General features: G+C 38.7%; 2 protein-coding genes and 1 long non-coding RNA gene across 3 annotated transcripts; 2 read left to right on the forward strand and 1 right to left on the reverse strand.

Moving 5' to 3' along the window:
- The first annotated feature begins 3,675 nt into the window (after window positions 1–3,675).
- On the forward strand, window positions 3,676–8,114 carry LOC110060671 (uncharacterized). The gene is made up of 4 exons (XM_020767459.2): window positions 3,676–3,896; window positions 3,998–4,064; window positions 6,718–7,129; window positions 7,412–8,114. The coding sequence occupies exons 3-4, from the start codon at window positions 6,762–6,764 to the stop codon at window positions 7,551–7,553; spliced, it is 510 nt and encodes a 169-aa protein (XP_020623118.2). The 5' UTR covers window positions 3,676–3,896; window positions 3,998–4,064; window positions 6,718–6,761; the 3' UTR covers window positions 7,554–8,114.
- A 946-nt stretch (window positions 8,115–9,060) lies between these two features.
- On the reverse strand, window positions 9,061–18,624 carry LOC110060672 (uncharacterized). The gene is made up of 3 exons (XR_002297903.2): window positions 18,517–18,624; window positions 11,349–11,569; window positions 9,061–9,300 (listed from the first exon to the last, which is right to left on the reverse strand). It is a non-coding gene; the product is annotated as an uncharacterized LOC110060672 (long non-coding RNA).
- A 2,127-nt stretch (window positions 18,625–20,751) lies between these two features.
- LOC149114651 (mitochondrial import receptor subunit TOM7 homolog) lies at window positions 20,752–22,021 on the forward strand. Its single transcript, XM_089284105.1, has 3 exons — window positions 20,752–20,969; window positions 21,087–21,135; window positions 21,787–22,021. Exons 1-3 carry the CDS (start codon window positions 20,867–20,869, stop codon window positions 21,800–21,802), a joined length of 168 nt encoding a protein of 55 aa, XP_089140231.1. The 5' UTR covers window positions 20,752–20,866; the 3' UTR covers window positions 21,803–22,021.
- The last annotated feature ends 970 nt before the right edge of the window (window positions 22,022–22,991 follow it).

Below are 22,991 nucleotides of genomic sequence, written 5' to 3' on the forward strand. Positions count from 1 at the left end.
ACTATGTATTACAGAATAGATAGTGAGTAGCGTAGCCAATCAGAGAACAGCTTTCGTGATAGATCGCCGGTGGATTTATACTAAATTGAGTTAGAAACTTGCCTTGAGACTTTCCAGCGGATAGATTTTAGAAACAAGCTCACAAACTCATTGCCGTCACCACCTTCGCACTCTTGCAATGATGAGAAGAGGTGCAAAAACTGGAAGGAATGATGCTAGTAAAAAGTGCCTTACCCTACCACTCTTGATTCTCCTCCTCTGTTGTAGCATGAGTTTCCGCAACTTCACTGGTAGCTTTGCTTTCAGTATCCTAGCATTTAGCTACTGCATTTGAGATTTGCCCATTACTTCAGTGAGCTTGATCAAATCTGGACTCAGTTTTGATTATGACGACAGCCGCGGAGCGTAACCCTTGTCTCCTTATTGCCGTCTCGTTTGAATCGTAGAGACGAATTTTTCAGCTATGCAATTACTTCGGATCTCCCTTCGATTGAGAAGCTGCCTTATGCGTCGTATTTTGAACTCTCCTCAAGGTGTTAGGAAATGTGATGAAATGGTCCCTCTTGTGTTTCATATGTAACGTAATAATAATGTGCAGAGCAAATTTGCATTCGAGATGAAGTGTCACAGTCAGGTTTCAGTCAGTCACCTCACGTTCTTTGCATTTGTTGTTGTTGTCAGGATTTCAGAAAGAAAGGGTTGATTATAAGTATAAGTATTAATCATAAATTGAAAGCCTTGCTAACTCAGTGAGAAGTGACATCTATACCAAAACAACATTTCTCGCCGGCGTTCGTGCTTTTCTCAATGTATTGTCGAACCTATTGAAGCGAGAAAATACGTATATTCTATTTTCACCAAAGCGTACTTCTTGTGTCCGGAATACATGAATTACAATCGTGGTTTACAAAGAAGTGTCAAACGACACGCCCATTTTGGCGTCGGTCGCGGTAGGGGAAATTTGAATCGTCATCTTCCTCGATGAATGCTACCTTTAAGGTGCCCTCCACACCACAGTTAGGCAAACCGGGGGATTTTGAAAACACTGGCTGTGTCAGCATTTTAGTGGCGGTGGACGGTAAATATTTTGGAAACGGAACTTTTCGAAAACGATGACGTCACCATAATCATTTGATTTCCCTGACGGAGTTTCCTCAAACACAAATCCAAAATGACCGGTGATTGTTACTTTTTAGTTTAAAATATGTCTCCGGCGTTGTGCGGACGGCGCCTTAATTTAAGCGTGTGTGCTAGCAAGTGAAACAGATTGCCTTAGACTTCTACTGACGGACTCTCGCCGTATCAGATGAATGCCATATTTGCGCCAACTGCAACGAAGTCAGTGTGCTGTCATTTTCTACAAAGCAGGATCCGTGAGCCGCAAGAACTCGGTGAAGGCTCAACTTACAGATTGAACAATTGCTACTAAGCCAGAGAATGGACACTTATCCCAGAGATTATTTGTCAGTTTCAACATTTGCACTGGCCTACAGCAAATCTCGTTTAGAAATTTTTTTGGCTTCAGAAATAGGTGACTCCCCACTACAATAGATCTACGCTTTTTCCTAAACATTGGCTTCGCATACAGTATCGAAGCAGGTGATTTTGAGGGCATGATATTTGTTTATCATCTCCCTTCGATGACTTTAGTGTCAAATATGTGATATCCCACTTTATTTCCAGTTGTGATGTTGTCTGGGATAAAATTAATGCAGATGGTTCTTTTTTCTGACTTTCCCAGCTTAAACTCATATAAATACTTCTCATTTTGCCCAAATGTCTTTAAATCAAAGAATCTCTTTAAAAAAACTATGGATTTTACTGTAATCAAGTGTGCCCAACATATATAATTTTTCTTTACAAGTGTGGAAGTTTAACTTCTAGATCAAAACTGTCAATTTCCGCTAGCGAAAAAAAAACCAAATACACGAAATGATATCACGTTGAAAGAAAAAAATTGCTAGACTCTTAAATAGCTAACCCCTTTTAATGGATTTAATGAGACTTGCTTGCTGTCATAATGAGAGAAAACCGCCTTACATTGATGCGAGATTGTGTCGACAGGCAACAGAACGCGTTAACTTGATCATGAAAGTTTCAAATGAGATAAGAGCTGTGAGTTCTTCACCTTTCCATTAACAACTTTCATAGCTTAAATACTTTCGTTATTTAGTATAAAATATTCAAAATGTTGGGCAAAGAGCAAAGCATTTAATTCGACGTTCAGTACTTAAACGAACGAAGGTTAAAAGCAATCGCAAAATTGAAGGGTCTCTTTCCCGTTTGTCTTCATAAGAGGGCGCCGCAAGATACAGTTTATTGTCACACACCTTCGGCAATATTCTTAACTTGTATATATATTTGAAACTTTGTGGTCAAAATTCTCTAAAGAGTATTTAACTAAAATATGACTGTGCATGAGTGAACTAGGATAGAGCGAAAAATACATTGCCTTCATTTCAACTTGAATGAATGAGTTGCATGGAACAATATCGATCTGTATCAACGACCTAATCGGCAATTTGTTATGGAGCCATACTCGAGTTTGCCAGTGGATCTGACCGAAAATTTTCTCTACATGCGCAAACGTAAGCCCAAAGACTTGTAGAAAACGAAATATTAAAACAAATGGTCTGGAAAAAGGTCTTACACTATATCAAAAACCTACACATTTCTCGCGAACAAATACTAAGACAGTTTTTTAAGGCTTGACTCTTTTTCCTGTGTCAAGCGGGCCTTCATTTAGATTACTAGTAATGAACTTCGTTGATTAAACTAACAAAAGACGTTTTGCGTTTCCTGTTCGGGACAGATGTAAATTGGAAAAATTCTTTCCCCGGCAGAAAGATATTGAATTCAGTCAAGGATATCAGAAAATACCGGAAATCTTTTTATTTGTTCCAAAGTCAATCCACTTAATTTTAATCAATGATAACAGGAAAATCAAATGAAAGGCAATTTACAGAGTATCGATTTCAAGAGATCTTTGCTAAACGGTAGGACAAAATTATGACACCTGCTCTCAGGGTTTTCTTCCTTTATCATCTCCGAAAAATCGTTTGCGAAGTTAGTAACTCAGTGTCCAAGAGTATAGTTTCAAAATACAAGGAAATAAATAGTCAATTTTAGTCGTTTTACGAATTTGTGATTGACAGCTAAGGAAACAAGTACATCGACATTGAGTGGTTTTCTTTACCTTTCAAGAACGAGAAAACACAAAAGGGGAAGGAGTTGTCAACTGTTTTTAAGCTGCAAGAATAGAAACTTGCTTTCAAAATGGTCTACTCTTTCTTATTTTAGACGCCGTTTAGGTCAATACAAGGAATTGACTGTCACTTGTGAAATTTTACCCTCCAAAAAATTTTATCGCCTATGATCGGTTCAAACTTTACAAAACTAAGTCCTTTTGAATACTAGAGTAAATAACAAGTTCTAAAAATTCAATTGATCATGATTTTTCTGAACTCTACTCCTTTATGCTTAGTTTTGTCATTCTTCAGTGAAGAGCGAATCATAAACATCTCTCAAACAGAATATTTTCGAGACTCTAAACAACGTTGAGCTCTCCACGTGTTCGCGAATTTTCTAATTCAATGATATATCCGACATTTTATTATCATAATTAGGTCGCCTTCGTTATAAAACCAAATATAAAAAGAGACAAAGAGAAATTACCCCGCTTAAAATAACCAAATTTTCAGTGACTTTTACGGCTGAGAAAACCAACATGTTAAATTAGTTCCAAATTGGTTCCAACCTAGCTAGAAAGCCAGCACGTATTATTTACTAACCAAATCAAATCAGAAAAAACAGTTCATTTTCCGCGGCACATGTGAAAAGGAAAAATTGAACCGCCATTGTTCGGGTGTTCCGGAACTAAAACAACAGAAAGGAAGGTAATATTTGAATTCGAGGTCCATCCTTTTTTTTTAGCAGATGGATGGGCTTAAAAACGTGGGTTAGAATGTTTTAAAGCCTCACTGTTGAATTCTTCCAGAAAGTGTACATGCGACTGGAAGAAGCGGATTCCGCGTCTGACTGATTCACTCGCAAACATATTCCAGGTATGTCTGAGATTCTTATCACGTACAAACTTGAAACTTTATTTCATTAATTTAGGCAAACTAATGAAGTGTTTCTATAGAGTGAATGTTGACTAACGAACAAATACTACACTTCTCTTGTGTATGAGTCATGGGATTTATTCGATACCCTAAGTAATTCAGTTGAGGCTGTTGCCGACACAATTGTTACCGAAATTAAATAGACGCGTAACCTGTATGAAAGACTAGCACGTTCACTCTACGGAGAGAGAAGTCTTTTCTCAAACTTCATAGCGCACACAACGCGTTATCTAAGCTAAAGCCATAGACGGAAGTAACAAATTTCCTGATTATTATCATTGCACCTAAAGGAGATTTGCGCCACAAGGAGGTACCTGAGGCAGCGTCCAGACTACACCGGAGAATTTTGAAAACGCGACTTCATTTCTACGGTTAGGTCGACCGTCCACACTAATCCGTCAAGAAAACGGAACTTTTCGAAGACGCTTTTCAAACCGGAGAGATTTGAAAACGCCGGCTCTTTGTTTTCTTGAGGACGGAAAACATTTTGAAAATGGAGCTTGTCGAAAACGATGGCGTCGTGATAGTCGTGTGATTTACCTAACCGAGTTTTACTCAAACACAAATCCAAAATGACCGGTGATTGTTGCGCTTTTAAATTCCTCTTGCGCTTGTACAGTGTGGACGAAAAACATTTAATGCGTTTTCAGATTGAAGCATCCGTTTTCAAATTCCTCCGGCGGAGTGTGGACGTAGCCTGAGAATTGAGAGTAGCAAAATGACAGCGATGGAGTTAATGGCTAGCAATAAGTGTTTTACTCGAGGAAAGTCTATCACTGATCGTTTGAACAGAGTGTTAACATTTCCCATTGAAGCGTTTTCTGGTAAAATATTCAGCATTGTGTCTTGGCTTTACACGTCTCACAAGATTTACACACAACATAGACATGAAAAATTATCGGTACAAGTTTGTTAATAAATAGGAAAAAAGCTACTTATTCTAATCTGGTTACAAAATCAGTATAATTGCGGCATAGTACACTGTCCCACACCTTCTAACATCTATGGTGGTTACAGTTGATCCAGTTGTCGATGTCAAACAGGAGGGAGGGGGCGTCTCAACCTCGTTCCCAGGGTCCTCTCTCTTCCTCCCTCGAGAAAGTACCCTGGTTGCGACTGGTCACGTTTCTACGTATGCCAACCAAAGCCGCAGAGAGGGTGGGTCCTCAACTTAAATTTAGTCAACACTGTCTAGGGAGGTAAATGTTGCGCCGCTATACAGACGTTATTTATTTTGAAGGTGAAGCAAGTTGTTTGTCAGGGTGATGGAGAAAACACTGACCCCTAGTCCATGGACTACCCTAATGGACTACCCAAATGGACTACCTAAAATGGACTACCCCTAAAAAATACTATTTCAGATGAGTGGTATGTTAAGAAGCTGCGATTATATACTTACACTGCACGGAGGATGCTATTCTTTTCATTCCGCATCGCCTTCAGCCGCCATTTTGAATAACTATACTGAATAAAACAATCGCTGAACAGAAAACGCGTAGATTCAAGCCACTCGAAGTGTCAGCAGAACATGCCAGCATGGAATTTCTTGCTGTCCCATAGCTTTATCCTCATTCCCATTTCTATTTCTTTTTGATACACTCAGGAAAAAACCAGAAGACTAGCTGCTTTTGTGCCATAATTTTCGGCACAAAACAAGCAAAACAAATCATGAGTAACATTCTGAAGATCATTTCGTCTGTTCGAGAAAGACTGAGCTACTGAATCACGTGGAAGCAAGATTGAGTTGTCCACAGAATATCTGATTTGATTTGAGTCTACGCTTTTTGTGGACAGCAGTTGTTTTATTCAGTATAGTCATTCAAAATGGCGGCTGAAGGCGATGCAGAACGCGACATAAGCGTAAGCATAAGCACAAGAAAAACGGAACTGTTCGTTTTTCTTGTGCTTCTGCTCTAGTGATAACCAGCCGAAACGCGAACGTTTTACGTTGACTTCTCTCGTCCCGTTTTCAAGATGGTGGTCCCGCCACTTACCCGCAACAAAATTCAACAAGAATACACGATAACGCGCGCACAAAACTAAAACAGATAAAGCACACAGACAAAAAGCAACAACAAACTGTACACACCTACACTCACTTAGCGAACAAAAGCAATAGTAGGCCTGTTTTTTTTGTCTTTTTTAACCTCTGTTGCCCTTCTTCAATGGCGTAATCTGAATAGGCTACTCGAAGCGCTCACTCGTGGTTATGTGACGTCACACTGGTAGCGATGAATCAGTACCGGAAAACAATAGAGTCACCCCCTCCCTCCTGATGTCAAACGTTATCCTCCAGAGAAAGATTTTTTTGGGAGCGGTGAATAAGTTATTTCGGCTGCCAGCCCACTTTACCACTGAATGTATTTTTCTCAATTAAGTCTTAACTTACATCTATATATATATTTTTTTAATTCAGACACAAAGTTTGGATGTCTTGTAATGCTCATTTAAGTTAAACGTTTTGAAACTTTTCCAAGCTAATTTTAAGGACATTGAACATTTAACCTTCTTTTAACCAAACGTTTTACCCAAATTATGTGGGTAGAACTTTCAACTTATAACAAAATAATTATGCCTTTTTCTCACGTTATAGCTTTAACCCGTTTAAAGAATTATTAGTAAGAAAACTTCGTCGCCATGTTGTCATTGGTCAGAACATCACTCGTTCTAGTCCTTTTTCTGTTGGGTTTACTTTTGAGCGCCGCTGTTCCACCAGAGGAGTGGCTGCTAAGCAGATCTAAGTGGATTGAAGGCGTGAATAATGAGCAGAGTCTTGATGTACAGCGGTTTGATGAGAAGAACAAGGAGCTGAGTCCTGATGTACAGCGGTTTGACAAAGAATCTGTAAACGCTGAGCAGAGTGAGCAGAGTCCTAATGTACAGCGGTTTGACGAGGAAATCGTGAACAATGAGCCGGATCCTGATGTACAGCTGTTTGATGAGGGATACGTGAGCACTGAGCACAGTCCTGATGAAAAGCGGTTTGATGAGGAATCTTACTCAAGGTAGCTTTCATTGACTTTATGAATTCATACGTAAATAAAACACACATGAAGAAAACATCTAAAACGAAAATCGCGTGGGAGAAAGTCAGAGGCGTGAATGTACAATTTTATACCATACATTTCTAGTTAAAACAGTGTTTGTTTCCATTTACATTTACATTAATGTAGATCTCAACAAAACTGAAACATTTCCTTCTTAATCCAGTCATTCAATGCGCAGTGTCATTGATGGGGGAGAATGAAAGGAGGAGAAAGTTGATTTTGATTCTTTATTTTGTTTAGCTCAAATAAAGTTCCAGCTGAGGTAGACCAGATCGCAGATGCGTTCGCTGATGGACCTTATTCAGAAAAGTCGCTACCAGAGATTCTGCGGCGACAATTCCCTCATCGACCTCAGTGTCGCTTTGGCGGCTGTGGCAAATAAATGAGTGAGGTGGGACTTTGTGTTGGAGTGGCTTGACTATTGTATGAAAATGAAATTCTGATCACCAGGTTATAATAAAAATCCAGTTTATTTTCATTTTATTTATCCACTCCATTCCTGTTTGTTTTCCGAAATAGCGTCTTCCTGACTGTCACCTCCTTACCCCATATATATTTTGACCCCTCAAAAATTGACAGCAACGCCAACAAGAACTATAAAATAAAATGCGATTAACTCAAATTCATAATAAATTTGCTTGAGATAGGTAGGAACATTGTGCGATGTTGCGTTGTGTAGCCTCTAGTTCAAAACCTGGCCATAGCCTGTGAACGGGCCAGGCTCACGTTTTAGACATCAAACGCCGGCGAGACAACTTCGCGCCTCTGCCAATCTTCGGCTTTGGTCGGTGCGTGTGACTCAAACATGAGCCTGCTCACAGGTTAAGGCCAGCTTGAGATGTTACCGCTCGAAACAGTACATATTGTATGCAATATGAGGATGTATTTCATAAATCATATGAGGTTATGTTTCAAGTTATTGATTAAATAATGTGTGACTGCATTGGCTTTGTGGTAGTGGCATTGGTTCGTTCCCACGCAAGACACTTATCATTCATCATGCCTCTCTTCGATCAGTCCGTATAACTGGGTACATGCCAAAGAATTATTGGGGCAAAACTGATGAAAAGTTTCTAAAGAATCGCTAAGTTGTTCCAGCAAGTGAAACACCCTGTTGATCGTCAACTCGAAGAGGTTGATAAGACGTAGCGAGGGGGCCAGTTCACAGATATATTAAAACTCTAACTTGGCTCCTAGGCTTGGGGAATAAAACGAAATAAATTAATTATTCATCCCTCATACTCGATTCGACTTCTTTCGTTTTATTCCCCTAAGCCTCGGAACGAATTTAGAATCTAATATATTGAAATTGGCCTATTTGGAACAAATGACTTTTCGAGAGCGTCGGCTTTTCCAAATTCGCTATGGCTGTTACAGGTTAATTTACGTGTTGTCAGCATTCGATTGGCAATTAGGTTGAAGATCTATAATTCTTAGAGAATTAATCTGGCAAACTGAATGGATAATTCACTTCGTAGCACGGACACTGGAGTTGGGCCATTCTCGTTCCCGGACGTAGCCTTCGTTTCTCTTAGCCAGCGGGCCCCGACGGCTAAGAGAAGCGAAGACTACGGGGTCGAGAATGAAGTTCGGCTTCTTGAGCCGGCCCTTAGATTCATTCCGAAAAGGATTTTCTCGAGAAAAGGATAATTTAGAGACTAAATTTTATATTGAAGGCTTGTTTCTGTTTAAAAATACGTCTCTGATCGAAGAGGTCGCGTCCAAAAGTCGTTTCCTTTTATTACACAACTATAGGCAGCTGAGAGGACTGGTGACTAAAATCGCGCCCTTTTATATCAATGGTAGACAAAACAGCCCGCTTATACCCGAGACGGGATGAACATTGTTTAAAATAAGAGACTAAAAATTTAGGTATTAAAAAAAGACAATTTCATTCGCAAAGAAAACAATTTTAATAATTTTGCACAACTAACAGTATATAATAGCTTCTAAACAAACAAATGTTCAAGCAAGTTATGTTGCGGAATTTTAACTGTGAGCTTCCACGATATGTTGATTATAATTATGACAGAATATGGAAATGTTCGTTCTTCACTTTAAGCTATGCCTCTCTCGTAAGAAACTTCCGTCTCTCGCCAAAATTTCGATCTTCATTACCATGTTCATTACTGTAAAATAAAATAAGAATTTTAAGCATTAGTTGTCTGTGAAAGCGGAATCTGGGGCCCTGTCCACACTTCATCGGAGAAATTTGAGAACGGAGTTTTCACTCTGAGAACTCAGCAAATGTTTTCCGTCCATACTAAGCCGGAGAAATTTGAAAACGCGACAATCACCGGTCATTCTGGATTTGTGTTTGAGGTAAACTTGGACAGCGATGACGAGATTATCGTTTTCGAAAAGCTCCGTTTTAAAAATGTTTTCCGTCCACACTAAAACTAACAATCGGCGTTTTCAAATGCTTACGGTTTGAAGAGCGTTTTCGAAAAGTTCCGTTTTGGTGACGGATTAGTGTGGACGGTAGGCTTAACTGTAGAAATGAAGCTGCGTTTTCAAATTTATCCGGCGTGGTGCGGACGCTGCCTAAGTATTCTCGAGTGATCCGGCACGACTTGCAGTAATAAACACAAACGCCGCCCAAGAGCGAGAAACTCGAGCGGTTGTAAGACTTTCGTATGAACTTGACATGATAACACGTGATCACATTACGAAATGGAACTAGAGCAAAGCAATTTGATTGGTTTAGAAACAGAGGCAAACGTCCAGGGAGAACTCCCATATGGAAAGGTTGGAGATGCAAGTCGTCTTACCCAGGGGTGTAAATCAAGGATTTTGGTCTCATGGAGGATGTTCAGGTCAAAACGCCACTATTTTCAGCCTTCAAAGTATCTTTTAGGGTGCTCTCGAAGAATAAGTAACAAAAACGCAGTAAATTCCGTTTGAAAGTGGTATCTTCTAGGGATTAAATAAAACCCTCGACCACGACCATATTGGTCTCCTTCAGGAGGCCAACTCAAATTTTCCGACGAGCATTTCTGACCTTTTCAAATGGGATTCCCTTCCCCATCCGGGGTAAACGTATGTTACATTTAGCGAACACACAAAGCAAAGCGTACGAAATAGGAATGGCTAATCTCAGCATTCCTTAGGTCAAATAAACAAGGCTTTCTCCTTATAAACGGAATAACTCGCTATGTCCAGTATGATCCTTTTGATACAAATTTCGAATACTCAGAGCGCCCTCCGCCGAATAACTGGCTTATTTCCAAGGGAGCGACATCCCCAATGGGTAGTGTTATCCTTGGGGTGGTGACCTCCATACAAAAAGAACGGGGGGTACTCGTCGGAAATTTTGAAAAGAACCCCTAAGAGGTAGCAGGATTCTGCTTTATGGGCGTGGCTCGAAATTTTTTTCACCCCTAAGAGGTGCCAATTCTAAACCAAGACTTTATCTCCTGTCATATTTTTTTCCACTCAATACCCTAAAAGGTGCTGCAAAAGCTCCCGCTGAGGACCTTTTGAGGCTGAACACCCTTAGAGGTACCAAAACCTCTTTTACTCAACCCTAAAAGGTACCAGGAGCACCCCCGTCCTTTTTATATAGGAGCGCCCCCCTTCCCCAGGGTGTTATACACCCTTTGAACAACTGTGCACGGAGTTTTAACCACGAGTAAACTCCGGGAGTGACAAGGACACTCGTCACAGAATAACAGTTTGCTCATTGTAACGAAAAGATTTGATACATGGTCACTTTTGAAAGATAGTTTCAAGTTGGTCATTCCTGATCATTCGTGGTCGTTCGTGCTGAGTCGTGAGCATTCAAAGTTTATCGCAGTCACTCGTAGTCAGTCGTTGGTCACTCGTAATCATTCATGGACACTCGTAATTAGTCGTTGGTGACTCGTAATCAGTCATTGGTCACTCGAAATCATTCGTGGTCACTCGTAATTAGTCGTTGGCGACTCGTAATTAGTCATTGGTCACTCGAAATCATTCGTGGTCACTCGTAATTAGTCGTTGGTCATTCGTGATAAGTCACCGGTAACCCGTTAGCATTCGAGGCCACTCACCAACGAGTCACTCGTATACTATTACTTGTCATTGTCAAAATTTAATTTAATTCAGGTTTTTGCTGAGTTAATTTCCATGACTGGCCTTTTCATCTCAGACGCGGCACACATTTTGAAAAGCTTTCGTTTCACGATTTCAAGCTTACCTTCCGCTGTCCATGCTTGAAAGTTGATCTTTCAAAAATTCAGCATTCACTTTCCCTCTTTTGCGATCATTGCAGCGTCGTAGGAGTCTTTTACGCCAATTCGTCGTGCAGTTTGCATTTGCTTTGTGTTCTTGAGTGAGATTCATTACCATTATCCAGATAATTACAACAGAAAGAAGAGTTACTCTATCCATGATATTCAGTTTCTTTTTTGAAAATGTCTGAGTATAGGGAAAAAAGGTACATTCAATGTGTCACGTCGCTTAAAACAATGAGCGTCTACGCCATATTGCCCGCTTCAGCAAGAAGATTCATAATCGCGTGGCTTCAGCTGGTCTTTTATTTGGTAGTACATAAATTTACCTGTCATCAAGTGTCAAGTTCTCATTGCACTGGTCAATCTTCATGATCGGCATTAACATCGAACATTTAAAAACATATTGCTATTCGTTCATGAACTGCTTAAGAGGCCCTCTGTCATGATCACGCATCGAGGCACCTAAGATTGCTATTAAAAGGTTGTTTTTTTAATCTGCCTTAGGGATTTCAGTCGATCAGTCACTAAATTGCGCTATATTACATAGAGTAATTTGCAAAAGTAGCTTGACTGCACACTTGCATAAACATACTTTTTGACAAAGCAGGTCCTTAGGGCTGTTGCGGACCTGCCATAAAATGTAACTATAGATATATCACAATGGTTATATTACAAGGGACATATATCTGTATAACTTCTTAAAGCAGCAAGTCTTTTGCTAACTTGGTCTTCCTTCCTTGTGACCTTTATGTCTGTATGTTGCTGATAGAGGATGTGCCCGGCTGCACAGCTGAACTTTACCTGTATATTGATACAGCTGTGTTGTGCCTTATTCTACTGAAGGTATACTATTTGCATCATTGATTTAACGTCAGTCAGTGTGCAGTGGCGGATGCAGACCTTGAGCTAAGGGGGGGCTGAGGGGGGCGGTTTTGTTTTACTAGCTTTTCTTCCTTCTGTGATTTCTTCTTCTTTTACCCAAAATAAGGAGGGGTGGGTCGGGCCCCTCGGACCCCTCCCCTAGATCCGCCACTGGTTTGAGAGCCGTGAGAGTTCTCATACTCTCAACTTAACTAATCTCTCATAGCTCAGTTGGTAGAGCCCCGCAGTGCTAATGCGAAGGCCATGGGTTCGAATCCCCGTTAAAAACCTGCGAAATCTTGTGGGTTTTTTTCACATTTTCATTTCACTAATCCTAAGGGTAGATAATTTTTTCTTCTTATCGTTTGGCTGTTCTAGAGCTTGTAAAAAATTAAAGAAAAAACGAAAGAAAACTTTTAGAGTCGGCTTCTAAGCATACCTTTCAGTCTAGTTTGAGCACAGGGAGCCCAAGACAATTTAGAAGAGTTTGAAGTAGAAACAAAACCGTTTTGTCTTAGGTTGTATAAATTCAAAAGTTTTGTGAATTTAATCGATACTTATCGTTCGCAGCCCGCGTTTAGAATTATTAATTATCGTTTTGCGACGATAGATTCCACACACACGTGTATGGAAAGTTTCAGTTATTTTAAATTATTAACTGGGAATAATTCTTTCTAAGGGGAATATTCAAGGATTTGTAAGCTGAATGGCAAAGTTTGCTATCCGGCAGTAACTTTGTAACATTTGAGACCTCGAAGTTCGTTAGAGAGTGAATAATTGTCAACTAATTTTCTCGAGGATTTAAATGACAAAGATCATGCCAAGAGTTGCGCTTCGGCATCAAACCGGCTAAGAGAAAAGACAGATAACATAACACTTCAGAACAGACTTATTGCCATTCGGCCTTTAAAACTGTCGAAATAGTTCCAATCATGATTTTTGTCCAATGAATTAAAATCAAAGTCTTATTAGAACTTTTTATGCACTTGGTTTGCCTACAGTATGAAGTTTTTTAAGAGGAGTTTGAGGAGTTGACATAACACATAAATCACAGAGACACTACCGTAAATCTTTTAGTGGAATGCAACTAAACATCCTTTGTTATTAGACTGTTATTACGTTAAGAATTGGTAGAAAACAGGTTTTAATCTGTTGGCCGGCTACAAGATCATTTTTAGTAACCGATATCTGTTCTCACTGAGTTATCGATAACCTTGGCGTGATAGTTCTTAACTCGGAATAAGCCCAGTCAGGATCACCCTCACTTCTTAGCCTCCATCTCTAGATTTCAAATTTTACTGAACGAGAGTACTTACCTCTTTCACAAGCCAAATCTATCCGAAAAGACGCCGTTCAAAGATATCACAAAAAATTAACTTGCGCTATCCTCATACCGTGGTAAAATATGTACTAATTTTACAGCCGGAGGGCTCGAACGAATTGGCACTCATCTCAACAATACTTACAGACTAAGCGGCTCTGTTTTAAAGAACGTTAGATCAGTTATTTAATTAAGGGGATAACAGAATAGCATTCAACAAAACAATTGTTATGAATTGTCGTTGCCGGTATATTAGTCCTTAAGGCTCGTCAAATAAAGACGCCAAATTTTCGACGCGTCGGTCCATGCGGCTAAGAATATCTATGACAGCTGCGCGTTCTTGAAAAAGTGTATGCAATGTATACGCGTGTGAATTTCTGTTGTAATAAAGAGGAGTACTTTAAAACTAGGTATTTTAATTTGGTCCAAAATGTTCCCACGTTGAGATTTTTTTAAACCTTGTCATGCAGTAAAGTGAAGATCAACTGTTGCCAAAAAGGCAATAAAAATAATAGGGGTCACGGTGACTAAGCTCGTTTTCGAGATCAGGCACACTGATGAAAATGCTTTTTAGAAGCTCTCCTTATTTTAAGACGGCCATAGCTTACAGCTATCAGCAATAAAAAGCTAAATTAGTAAAATTTGGATCAGGTAATCGTTCTTAATTCGACACAACTAAGTCTATTAACTAAACGTTTGCAGATGATGCCTTTCTTTGAGGTAAAAAAGGCCTTGGTAGAGAATTATATTATATGGAGGTCATTAGACCTATCCGCCCACATTGAAAGACAGCTTTGATAGCACGAGGGCAGAAAAGGCGAAATATTGTTACTTCTCGCGGACAAATTTTTCCGTTTTGTTGTTAAATTGGGAGAAACCTCTGTAAAGGAAGTGATCTGTGTAAAGGAAAGACGGGGTCACACACCATTTAAGGGAAATAAATTGCAGGTGAAGTTAGCGCAACCGGCACTAAGCTCTATACTTACTTTTATTAAAAACTGGATCACGGAAAATTACATTTTAAATCTTTCCATTGGCTTAGCCATCATGGTATATGAGCAATTATACCATGCTCTATAAATATGGTAAGCGTAGGCCTAATTTTGGGGGGCGTTTTTGTCTTTATTTAATTTCAGTTTGAAATATTTTGGAGGAGTTTCAAATAAAACAATTATTCCACCCGCGCTTGTTGGATATCAGATGATTATAGCTACCTGTCATCTCATATCCAACACACGCTCGTGGAATAATTGCTTATTATTATCCAACTACAGCGATATTGTACAGTTATTTGTACAGTAGAAAACCTGTTTGCCGTACAGGTTGGCCCGCGCACGCAAAACTGTCACACTCTCCCTCTTTCATTGATAAATTTATTGACTACAGCAGTTGGATAATAAATCTCTTATTAGATGTTTTAGTGTGTAGTATCGCTTTATATTTTTACTCGTTGTTTGTATTTCAAAATAAGGCACAACTCGTAAAAATATACAGCGATGCTACACACCAAAACATCTAATAAGATTTTTTTTTCCTTGCGTGCGCGCTTGATGTGTGATGTGATTACAGCTCAGCTAGATGATTTCATTATCTAATACTCGCTTCTCGCCGCCCGCGCTACGTTGCTTCGCCAGTTTAGACAAGGTGTCTAATAATCGACCGTCACTCTTGATTGCTTATTTCACTCGGCAATGAAATTATCAATAACTAAGAAAGCCTTTATACTAGCAGAATGAGCCTCCCAATTTTTGAGAAAGTTAGAACGTACTTGATATATGGAACCTTCCAGCATTAGCAAACACTCTCTTCGGTAAAAAAAAACAAAAACAAAATCAAAAACAAACAAACAAACAAACAAACAAACCATTCAAGATGATTTCCAGTCCGTACTGCGCAGTCTCAGCACCCTAATGTTTATGAAACATTTTAAGTCTCACTCGATGGAATGCGAATCGATGTTACGAATCACATACCTTATCTTTGAGGCCTATCAAATTTTTTTTCCAACAACTTCATTGATTTTTACAGCTGTGAAGTTGTTTCATCAATATGACTGAACGAAGCATAAAGCTTCGCATCCATAACGGCGGATGACAGGAAACTTTGAATTTACTTCATGCAAGTAGTTGCGAAATGTTTACATTTTGTGATGTCTTACATGAATCAAAACAAAAACCGTAAACAAACTCTCGAGAGTGTGCAGTACGGACTGGAAATCATCTTTAACCTGGATGTCGGCAGGGGAATTCTGCACCGAAATATTGATATTGATGCTTGCATTACTGAATGGCAAGTTTTATAAAATATCTGTACGTAGGAACATTTTGGGTGCCGGAACGTCCTTAAGACATGACAATCAGCTACTGCAAGTGAAAAACAAAACTTGACAAGCGAGATGAGTAACTGGAACTGAAAATTATTTTTTGTGATACCATAAACTCCTTTGTATACAAGTGGGAACATTTCATAAACTGATAGATTGTCTAATAAATCAAACCCTTTGAGCTGATATATGACACTTATAGTTTATTCCAGCAAGCACCTATGTCAGTTCAGTGTAGCCAGTTTGGATATATTACAACAATCCCCACTAGAAAATGTTCTGTTTAGTATTACTTCCTGAAATACTATTTTAACAACAGTTTAATTCAACGATCATGTAGCCAAGCGATTTCGTTGGTGAAAAGTCGCAAATTTAAGCACGCACTTAATTGATTCAGAACTAATTATCGCTGAGCATTTTCTGTTAAAATCACCAAAATCAGTATTAAAATTGACGAAATCAGTCAATCATTTCAAAACTGCAATTCAAAACAGAGTAACTTTGAATCGAGAGAAACGGAAATCCCATTGAGTGCATTGATTCAACTCATCATTTTTATTGAAAAGACAATGGAAAGGTACTCACGAGTTACATTGAGAAAGTTCCGCTTTCTCGGTCAATATTTTCCTTCTCGAGTCCCTTTATTTTGAACAAAAGCCAATCGATAACAGGACAATTTGAAAACAGACATGAGTGTAACTTCCGTGTTTTGTCCAAGCTTTGACAGGTGAAATTTGTTGGTTTCTTTGCCTTGCCATACATTGGCAATGGCGAAGTAACAATGTTTTATTTTCGGTGCTTTAAATGGGACAACATTACAAACCATGCATAAACGGTCAAGGGAAGATGAAATTGCTATACAATTAACAGCACAATCATTAAACCGAAAAGTTTCTACTCTTCTGCTTCAAAAATGAATGTATGCAGAATGTAAGTTTGAACTGTCTCAAGGACTTAAAGTGGTTTTTTCCATTAATATTATCAAGGTAACATTTTGCTTCAGTATCTGAGACGCTGTACGTGTAAAAGGAACATTAATCTACAAAAAAACATGGATTTTTATTAACAGTTTGAGTGAAGATTTGAATCTCCAGCCATATTCACTTCATAAATAATTTAGTCCTAACAGGCAGGCTTTATAACCATGCCAGTTTTTAGCTATACAACGTGAAGCCAGTAATGTTTTCTAGACACTATATTTGCATTTTTAGTTAAAAGTTATCATTTTAAAAGGTTTGTTTTGGTTTCATTTCAAACATGGCAATATAAACAGAACGTGAGGGGAGACCTTATGTCCGTTTTCATAAGTTTACAAAGCAGCGCTGATAACTAACAAACGTTTGCTTGAACTGTCATATTTTATTTGAATTTGTGTTTTCTTTCTCGTTTAACGGCTAGAGGTTTCTCCTTTGTCAGGGAAAAGAAAGCGGTAGTTATCATTTAAGATATTTGTTTTCAAATCAGCCCCTCGATCGGAAAAATCTCGTGGGGATGAACACATGTAAGATCAGTTGCAACACTTGTTCAATTAAAGAAAACTCCCGGAGTTTGCGGCACTGAAATAACATAAAGATGACGAAGAAATTTAAAATAAAGGCATCAATAATAAGGTTATTATCGCAAAGCTGACAGCAATTTAAAGCAATTCTTGCTATTTGCAACTTCTAGTAATTAGGACGTTGCAAAAACGAGAGAGGCCTGAATGAAATACAAGATCCTTTAAAAATGGCTTTTTGATCATAGGAAATGGTTTTCTTGGCAAGATTAAAACTTAAGCTGAATGATGCCAATTGGCAAAGGTTTTTCAAGTAATTTCATAAGCATTCAGGTCTAAAAATAAAGAAACGGTCGGCGATATTTCTCGTATCAAGTGTGAACTTGAGAAACAATGTTGTCTCGATGTATGTTATCAATATCTTGTCGATTAAAGCAAAGTCAAACAATTCAGTTGAGTCCTCGCCGTTATCAATAATAGTCAATAACTTTTCCAGATGGATTCAATCCGTGCAATTTCACATGGAATGAAAAGAATTACATATTGATAGCCGCTACTGCTCTGTTCGCCTACATGGCTTGATGAGAAAAGACAAAATCATATTTTGATAAAAACAATGCGGTCATGTTTAACTTTGCGTGGTTTTCAGTTCGACAAACTGTCGCCGGTGCAACAATTAGAAAACCAAAAAAATTGAACAAAGTTTTCAATACTATTTTCACGCAGTTTATTCAAGATAAAATTAAATTGCATCAAGGTCAAACTACATCCGAGGAAATATGAAACTAATTTCGCTCTATGGTATACAAAGCAAATGGCCAGATCGACAGGGGAACTTTTGTGAAGCGAATTTTAATCTTAGGGTAATTGTTGAATTTTAGTTTCTCTCTAGATCATGTAGTTAGTTTGTAACGATTACAGCTAACTGAGAAATGGCAATACGACTAAAATTATTTAGTTTTAGATGGCATTTGTAACTGTGAGTATATTGTGAGCCGATTTACATTGGAGAGCCTTTCTTTAGCATAGAGGCCAATTAAATTGTGACTCAAACCCCTCCAGCCGAGAATTAGAGCGATGAAAACTTGTCGGATTGATAAAATTGTGTTAAACTTAGCCAGAAAAGCTTACCGTTTGTGGTCAGTTACTGTAGAGTAGTTGAATCTTTGCGATTCTTTAGCGAGACGTTGTCCTCTCTCACCAGTAAATGAAGCTTGGCCGCTAAATGTTTACCGCGAGTTAAAATCTTTCTTTGATTTCCAAAAAGTAAACAAATTAGGTGCGTCAGCCGGCCCTGTTAACATACCCCTAATGGCTTGACTTCCGTTGATGGTTAATGCATGTAATATTGTGGAGGTTGAGTTTCCTCGCTGACTATTGTCCAGCATTGTTAGAGCGAAGTAGCTTTCATCTTCAAGGATGTTAGGATGGCAGCTAATTCAAGCAGTTTCTTTTTACCTCATACATGCGTAATTCCGGCTATTTTGTTTCGTTTCATTTCGCAAAACCAATCCTCGGAAACACCTACTCTCTAGATTGAGGGCTGTATGAGATTGTCGCAAATAACCACTAAGATTCAGCAATGTTAATTCAGAAACAAATGCCGTAGAGCAGTTTCATTTAATTGATTAAGTTCAAAAAGGGTTTTGTCGCCTGAAGTGATAAGAATTGTGCAACATAACGGATGTAATTCTTTGCAATAATATTAACAAAACGAAATTAAGATTTTTGTCCCAAAGTCAGTTCAGTTTTTATGCATACAAATTAATCGAGTTTACAAAAAAATTTTCTTTTACAAGTAGTTCCTGACGAGTTTTCCTAGGCCTTTTTAGTTAAAATATGCGTTTACTGCAGAAATTACAGAATCAGATAATTGTTGTCCCTGATTTGAAGTATAACTCTGATTTAAGTTTCCCCTATTCTTTTCCGACGAAGTCACAACAATGAATTCAAATTAAAAGAGGCAATTTTAGTTTTCGCCGCAGGTATCACTGATAAAAACTCTGGCGTGTGGCTTCAATCTTCCAATTACACTATTTGCCCAGGGAACGAAATATAAACTTTAAAAAAAATATTAGGCGATTTTCACACGAAAGCCAGTTATTTATCAGTGGACACTTACTCATTCTGAGGCCTAAATTTTATATTGTGTTTTCAATTAATCTTTCCCGTATACATCGCATATAGTCGTTTCGTGTCAAGTGGCCGCGCCTAGAAAAAAAAGAATTCAGCTTTAAGGTGAAATTAGGGTTGTTTTTTAAATATTGGAGCCTGGTTTTTATTTCTGAAAACAAAAATGGTCATGCAACCGCAAAGAGCATCAGACTTAATTTCATAATTAAGGTTTAAAAAGAAAGAGTTTAAAAAATTTTTCATGCTTGGAACATCAGTATAGAGTGACTTGTATGCGACCTATCTTTTCAAACACTGAAACTTTCATTTTTTCAGCGAAGGGCACAAATCCTGCTCTTGACTTCTGCTTTTCTGTGGGTGGCTTAATTTGACTGAGAGAGGGTCACTTCAATTCATACTAATTTGAATATGTGTGACGAAAACGGATAGTTCAGTCTCACAAAGCGCTCGTCCTCACGAGCTGTTTCAGACAAACAACTGAATTACCTTGTGTTTGCCGACCTTCAGGCTGCTCACCTTTTTTGAAATTTTTCTGAATAAGAAGAGCGGTGAAAAAAAAATTAACAAGGTGAAGATTAAACGCTGTTCGGGTCTCAACATGCATGATCCGTTTACATAGGTATTGCTATGCATGTCAAACAAACAAACAAGCAAAAAAAAAAAAAACCGACAAACAGGTAAGCAAACGAACAAACAAACAGATAGGCAAACAAACAGGAAAGACTTCTGCGGCTTAAGCAATTTAATCAATACCAGCACAGCTACACGCTCGGCGCTCCCATAGCTAGGGGTGACAAATTAATGGTCCTTGAAAAACCCTGGGTCTCGAAAATTTTATTCTCACGGTCTTGATTTTTTTTCTCGAGCCATATCTGGGTCTCGATTTGTTGCAAGGCTAGAAAAGCCTGGAAGTCCCTTGATATAATAAATATTTCTGACGCAACTTTCGAATTTTCCAGAAAAGGTTCATTCTAAATTCTCCTAACTTGTATATGAATTCACAAAGCCCAAAAAGCGTACGGTCGTGTACCGCCACGTCTGTAGAAAAATACTTAGCTTGTTCTAGGATATCAAGACATGGTGTTATTTCCAGATAATCTCGTTCTCACGATTTAAAAAGAGAAAATTTCTCGGGTTCGCGAAGAAAAGCGCTAATTTTGCGTCTCGTAGTCTCGTCACTCTCAGTCTGGGAGGACTGTGGTGTTCGGCTGTCTGTTTGGCTTAGCAACCTTACCTGTATCAGCGAACTGGTTTCTGGGAGTAATCCGCCATCTTGTATCGTTGCACTGTTTGCGACGGCACTAAACGTAATCCCGTTTACGTTTTAAATTAATTTTCCCTGTGTAAAATGGTGAAGATGAGGCCAGAGACGAAAAAACGCATTCAGACTGTCATAAAATTTAGCAAGACAGCCTTTCATTGGGGATTTATTCCACTCATTATATATCTTGGTGAGGCGATTTTTCACACGTGCATCTGACACAATCCAGTTCGAAGCAAACTATAAAAGTTGTAACTACCTTTTATAATTGTAGATACTTATCAGTCATTAATTCATCCTTCTGCAGGATTGAAACAAGGTGGTGAGCCTGGAATGCCCGAGCCAACTTTGTTGAGGTGAGAGCGCTAGCTCTGAGTTAAAAAATACATATATAACCTTAAGCTTAAGCTCATGGTACACGATAAACTGTTTTTCCTGTTGCGTGATTTTTGCACTTTTTTGATTACATATTTATTTTTCTATGTTTTTGAGAGGAATTAAAGTCGACTTCCGTTAACACGGACCCTCGCAAACTCAAACTTCACCCTAACTCGAACCGAAAAAAAAATCTGTAGTCTGTAGTCTGCATTTCTATCCTGTCTGCATTTTACCCGCAGCCTGCAGTCTGTAGTCTGGGTTTTACACTGACCACCCTGTATTCTTTTCTTTTGTTTTCTTTTTCTTTACACAGGACGCGTCAATCCAGTTCATGTTAAGCAGTTTAGGTTACACTTAACTACAGTGCACTGAATCTTCAAAAAGCCCTGCTATTTGAAGATCTTGTGTCCCTTGAAGTGCAGTGAGCATGGCACTTGTTTTCCTACCAGTACCCCATCATCACTGTTACTTCCAGTCATTTGTTTACAACTCTTGATAACTCAAACCTTTTTCAACTTCCCTTGAAGGTTCAAGTCATCAGGAGTTGACTGTACTTCCAAACTAAACTACTGTATCCTGATTCTGTTGATCATGAAGTGTTAAATGTTGTTTTCATTTTAAATTTTCAGTCTTCTGTGGGCCTAATACAGGCCATTCCTGTGAGAAGTGTCGCTGTAGAATTCGTCGCTGTCAAGAGAAAGAAACACAGGTTAACCAGTCTGCTGCTGTGATGTGGATTTTACAAGCAAGGTTTCAGCAGTGGACATAACAGAATGCTTTGAATTGTATTGTATTTCCTGAGCAAAACATTTCAACATGACTGTTAATAAAATGTTTACTAAATAAATTTTACAAAACTATCAATACTAGTTATATCAAGTCTCTTTGTTGTCTCTTGAATAGCCTGTACTACAACTAACAAGTAAGCTTCCTGTATCAAGACCATATGTATATATTTAGGCATAGGCAAATTATTCATATGCCCATGCCTAAATATCTATAGTGTCTAGACTATTAACAGTCCCAATAGTTGTTGAGCCAAAAATCTTTTGGCAGTCACACTTAGTCAACGAGCTGCTGTATGTTGGGAAAAATCTGGGAAGAGGACAAAGCCACTCTTTGTCAGGGGCAACGTGGTGTCAAAAACGTTTGTACTTTTGTCATCTCAACAGCTTTCTCTTACCCAAAAAATCCAAAATGGCTGCAGCCCCATTATCAAAAATAACAGCGTAAAATAGAGGAACCTTTCATGGTGTAATGTTTAATGTTTATAGATCACAGCATACATTTCTAGTAGTTCTGACACTCTTTGTCCTTATTTACTTCACCTTGCATCCTAGAAAAATGAGGGGTGGGTGTGTGGCCCGCTTCCCAAAACCCTGACCCTATGTATGGCCCAAATCTGCAATTTTCCCTATCCTATTTATTACCTGACCATAAATTTGACACCCTATTTATGACCACTGTGGCCGGCACAGTTGCCCTAAACATCATTTATAAAGGGATTTTGTTGATGGTCTTACTTATGATGAAAAAGTAGCTTCTTCTCAATACTCTACTTAATTCAAGACTAGAGTGTAAGAACCATACCCTATTTTATGACCAAAATGGGCAAAATCGATACCCCCTGTTTATGACCTTATCAGCTAAAAAACCATACCCTTTGAGGCTGCACATACCTATATAGCCCATATAAGGGAGTAAACCCCCCACCCCCCCCCCCCTCCTGAGCATTTTTTATACTTAAGAAGTGCAAGAATAGGTTTGGTAAAAAAACCTGAAATGTTGCTCACTGGACCATTGACACCTTAACGTCAAATCAGACTCGATTCAA

This window comes from Orbicella faveolata, unplaced genomic scaffold (genome assembly GCF_042242905.1).
Source record: "Orbicella faveolata isolate gen_17 unplaced genomic scaffold, um_ofav_v1 contig_13, whole genome shotgun sequence".
In the NCBI taxonomy this organism is placed as follows: Eukaryota; Metazoa; Cnidaria; class Anthozoa; order Scleractinia; family Merulinidae; genus Orbicella; species Orbicella faveolata.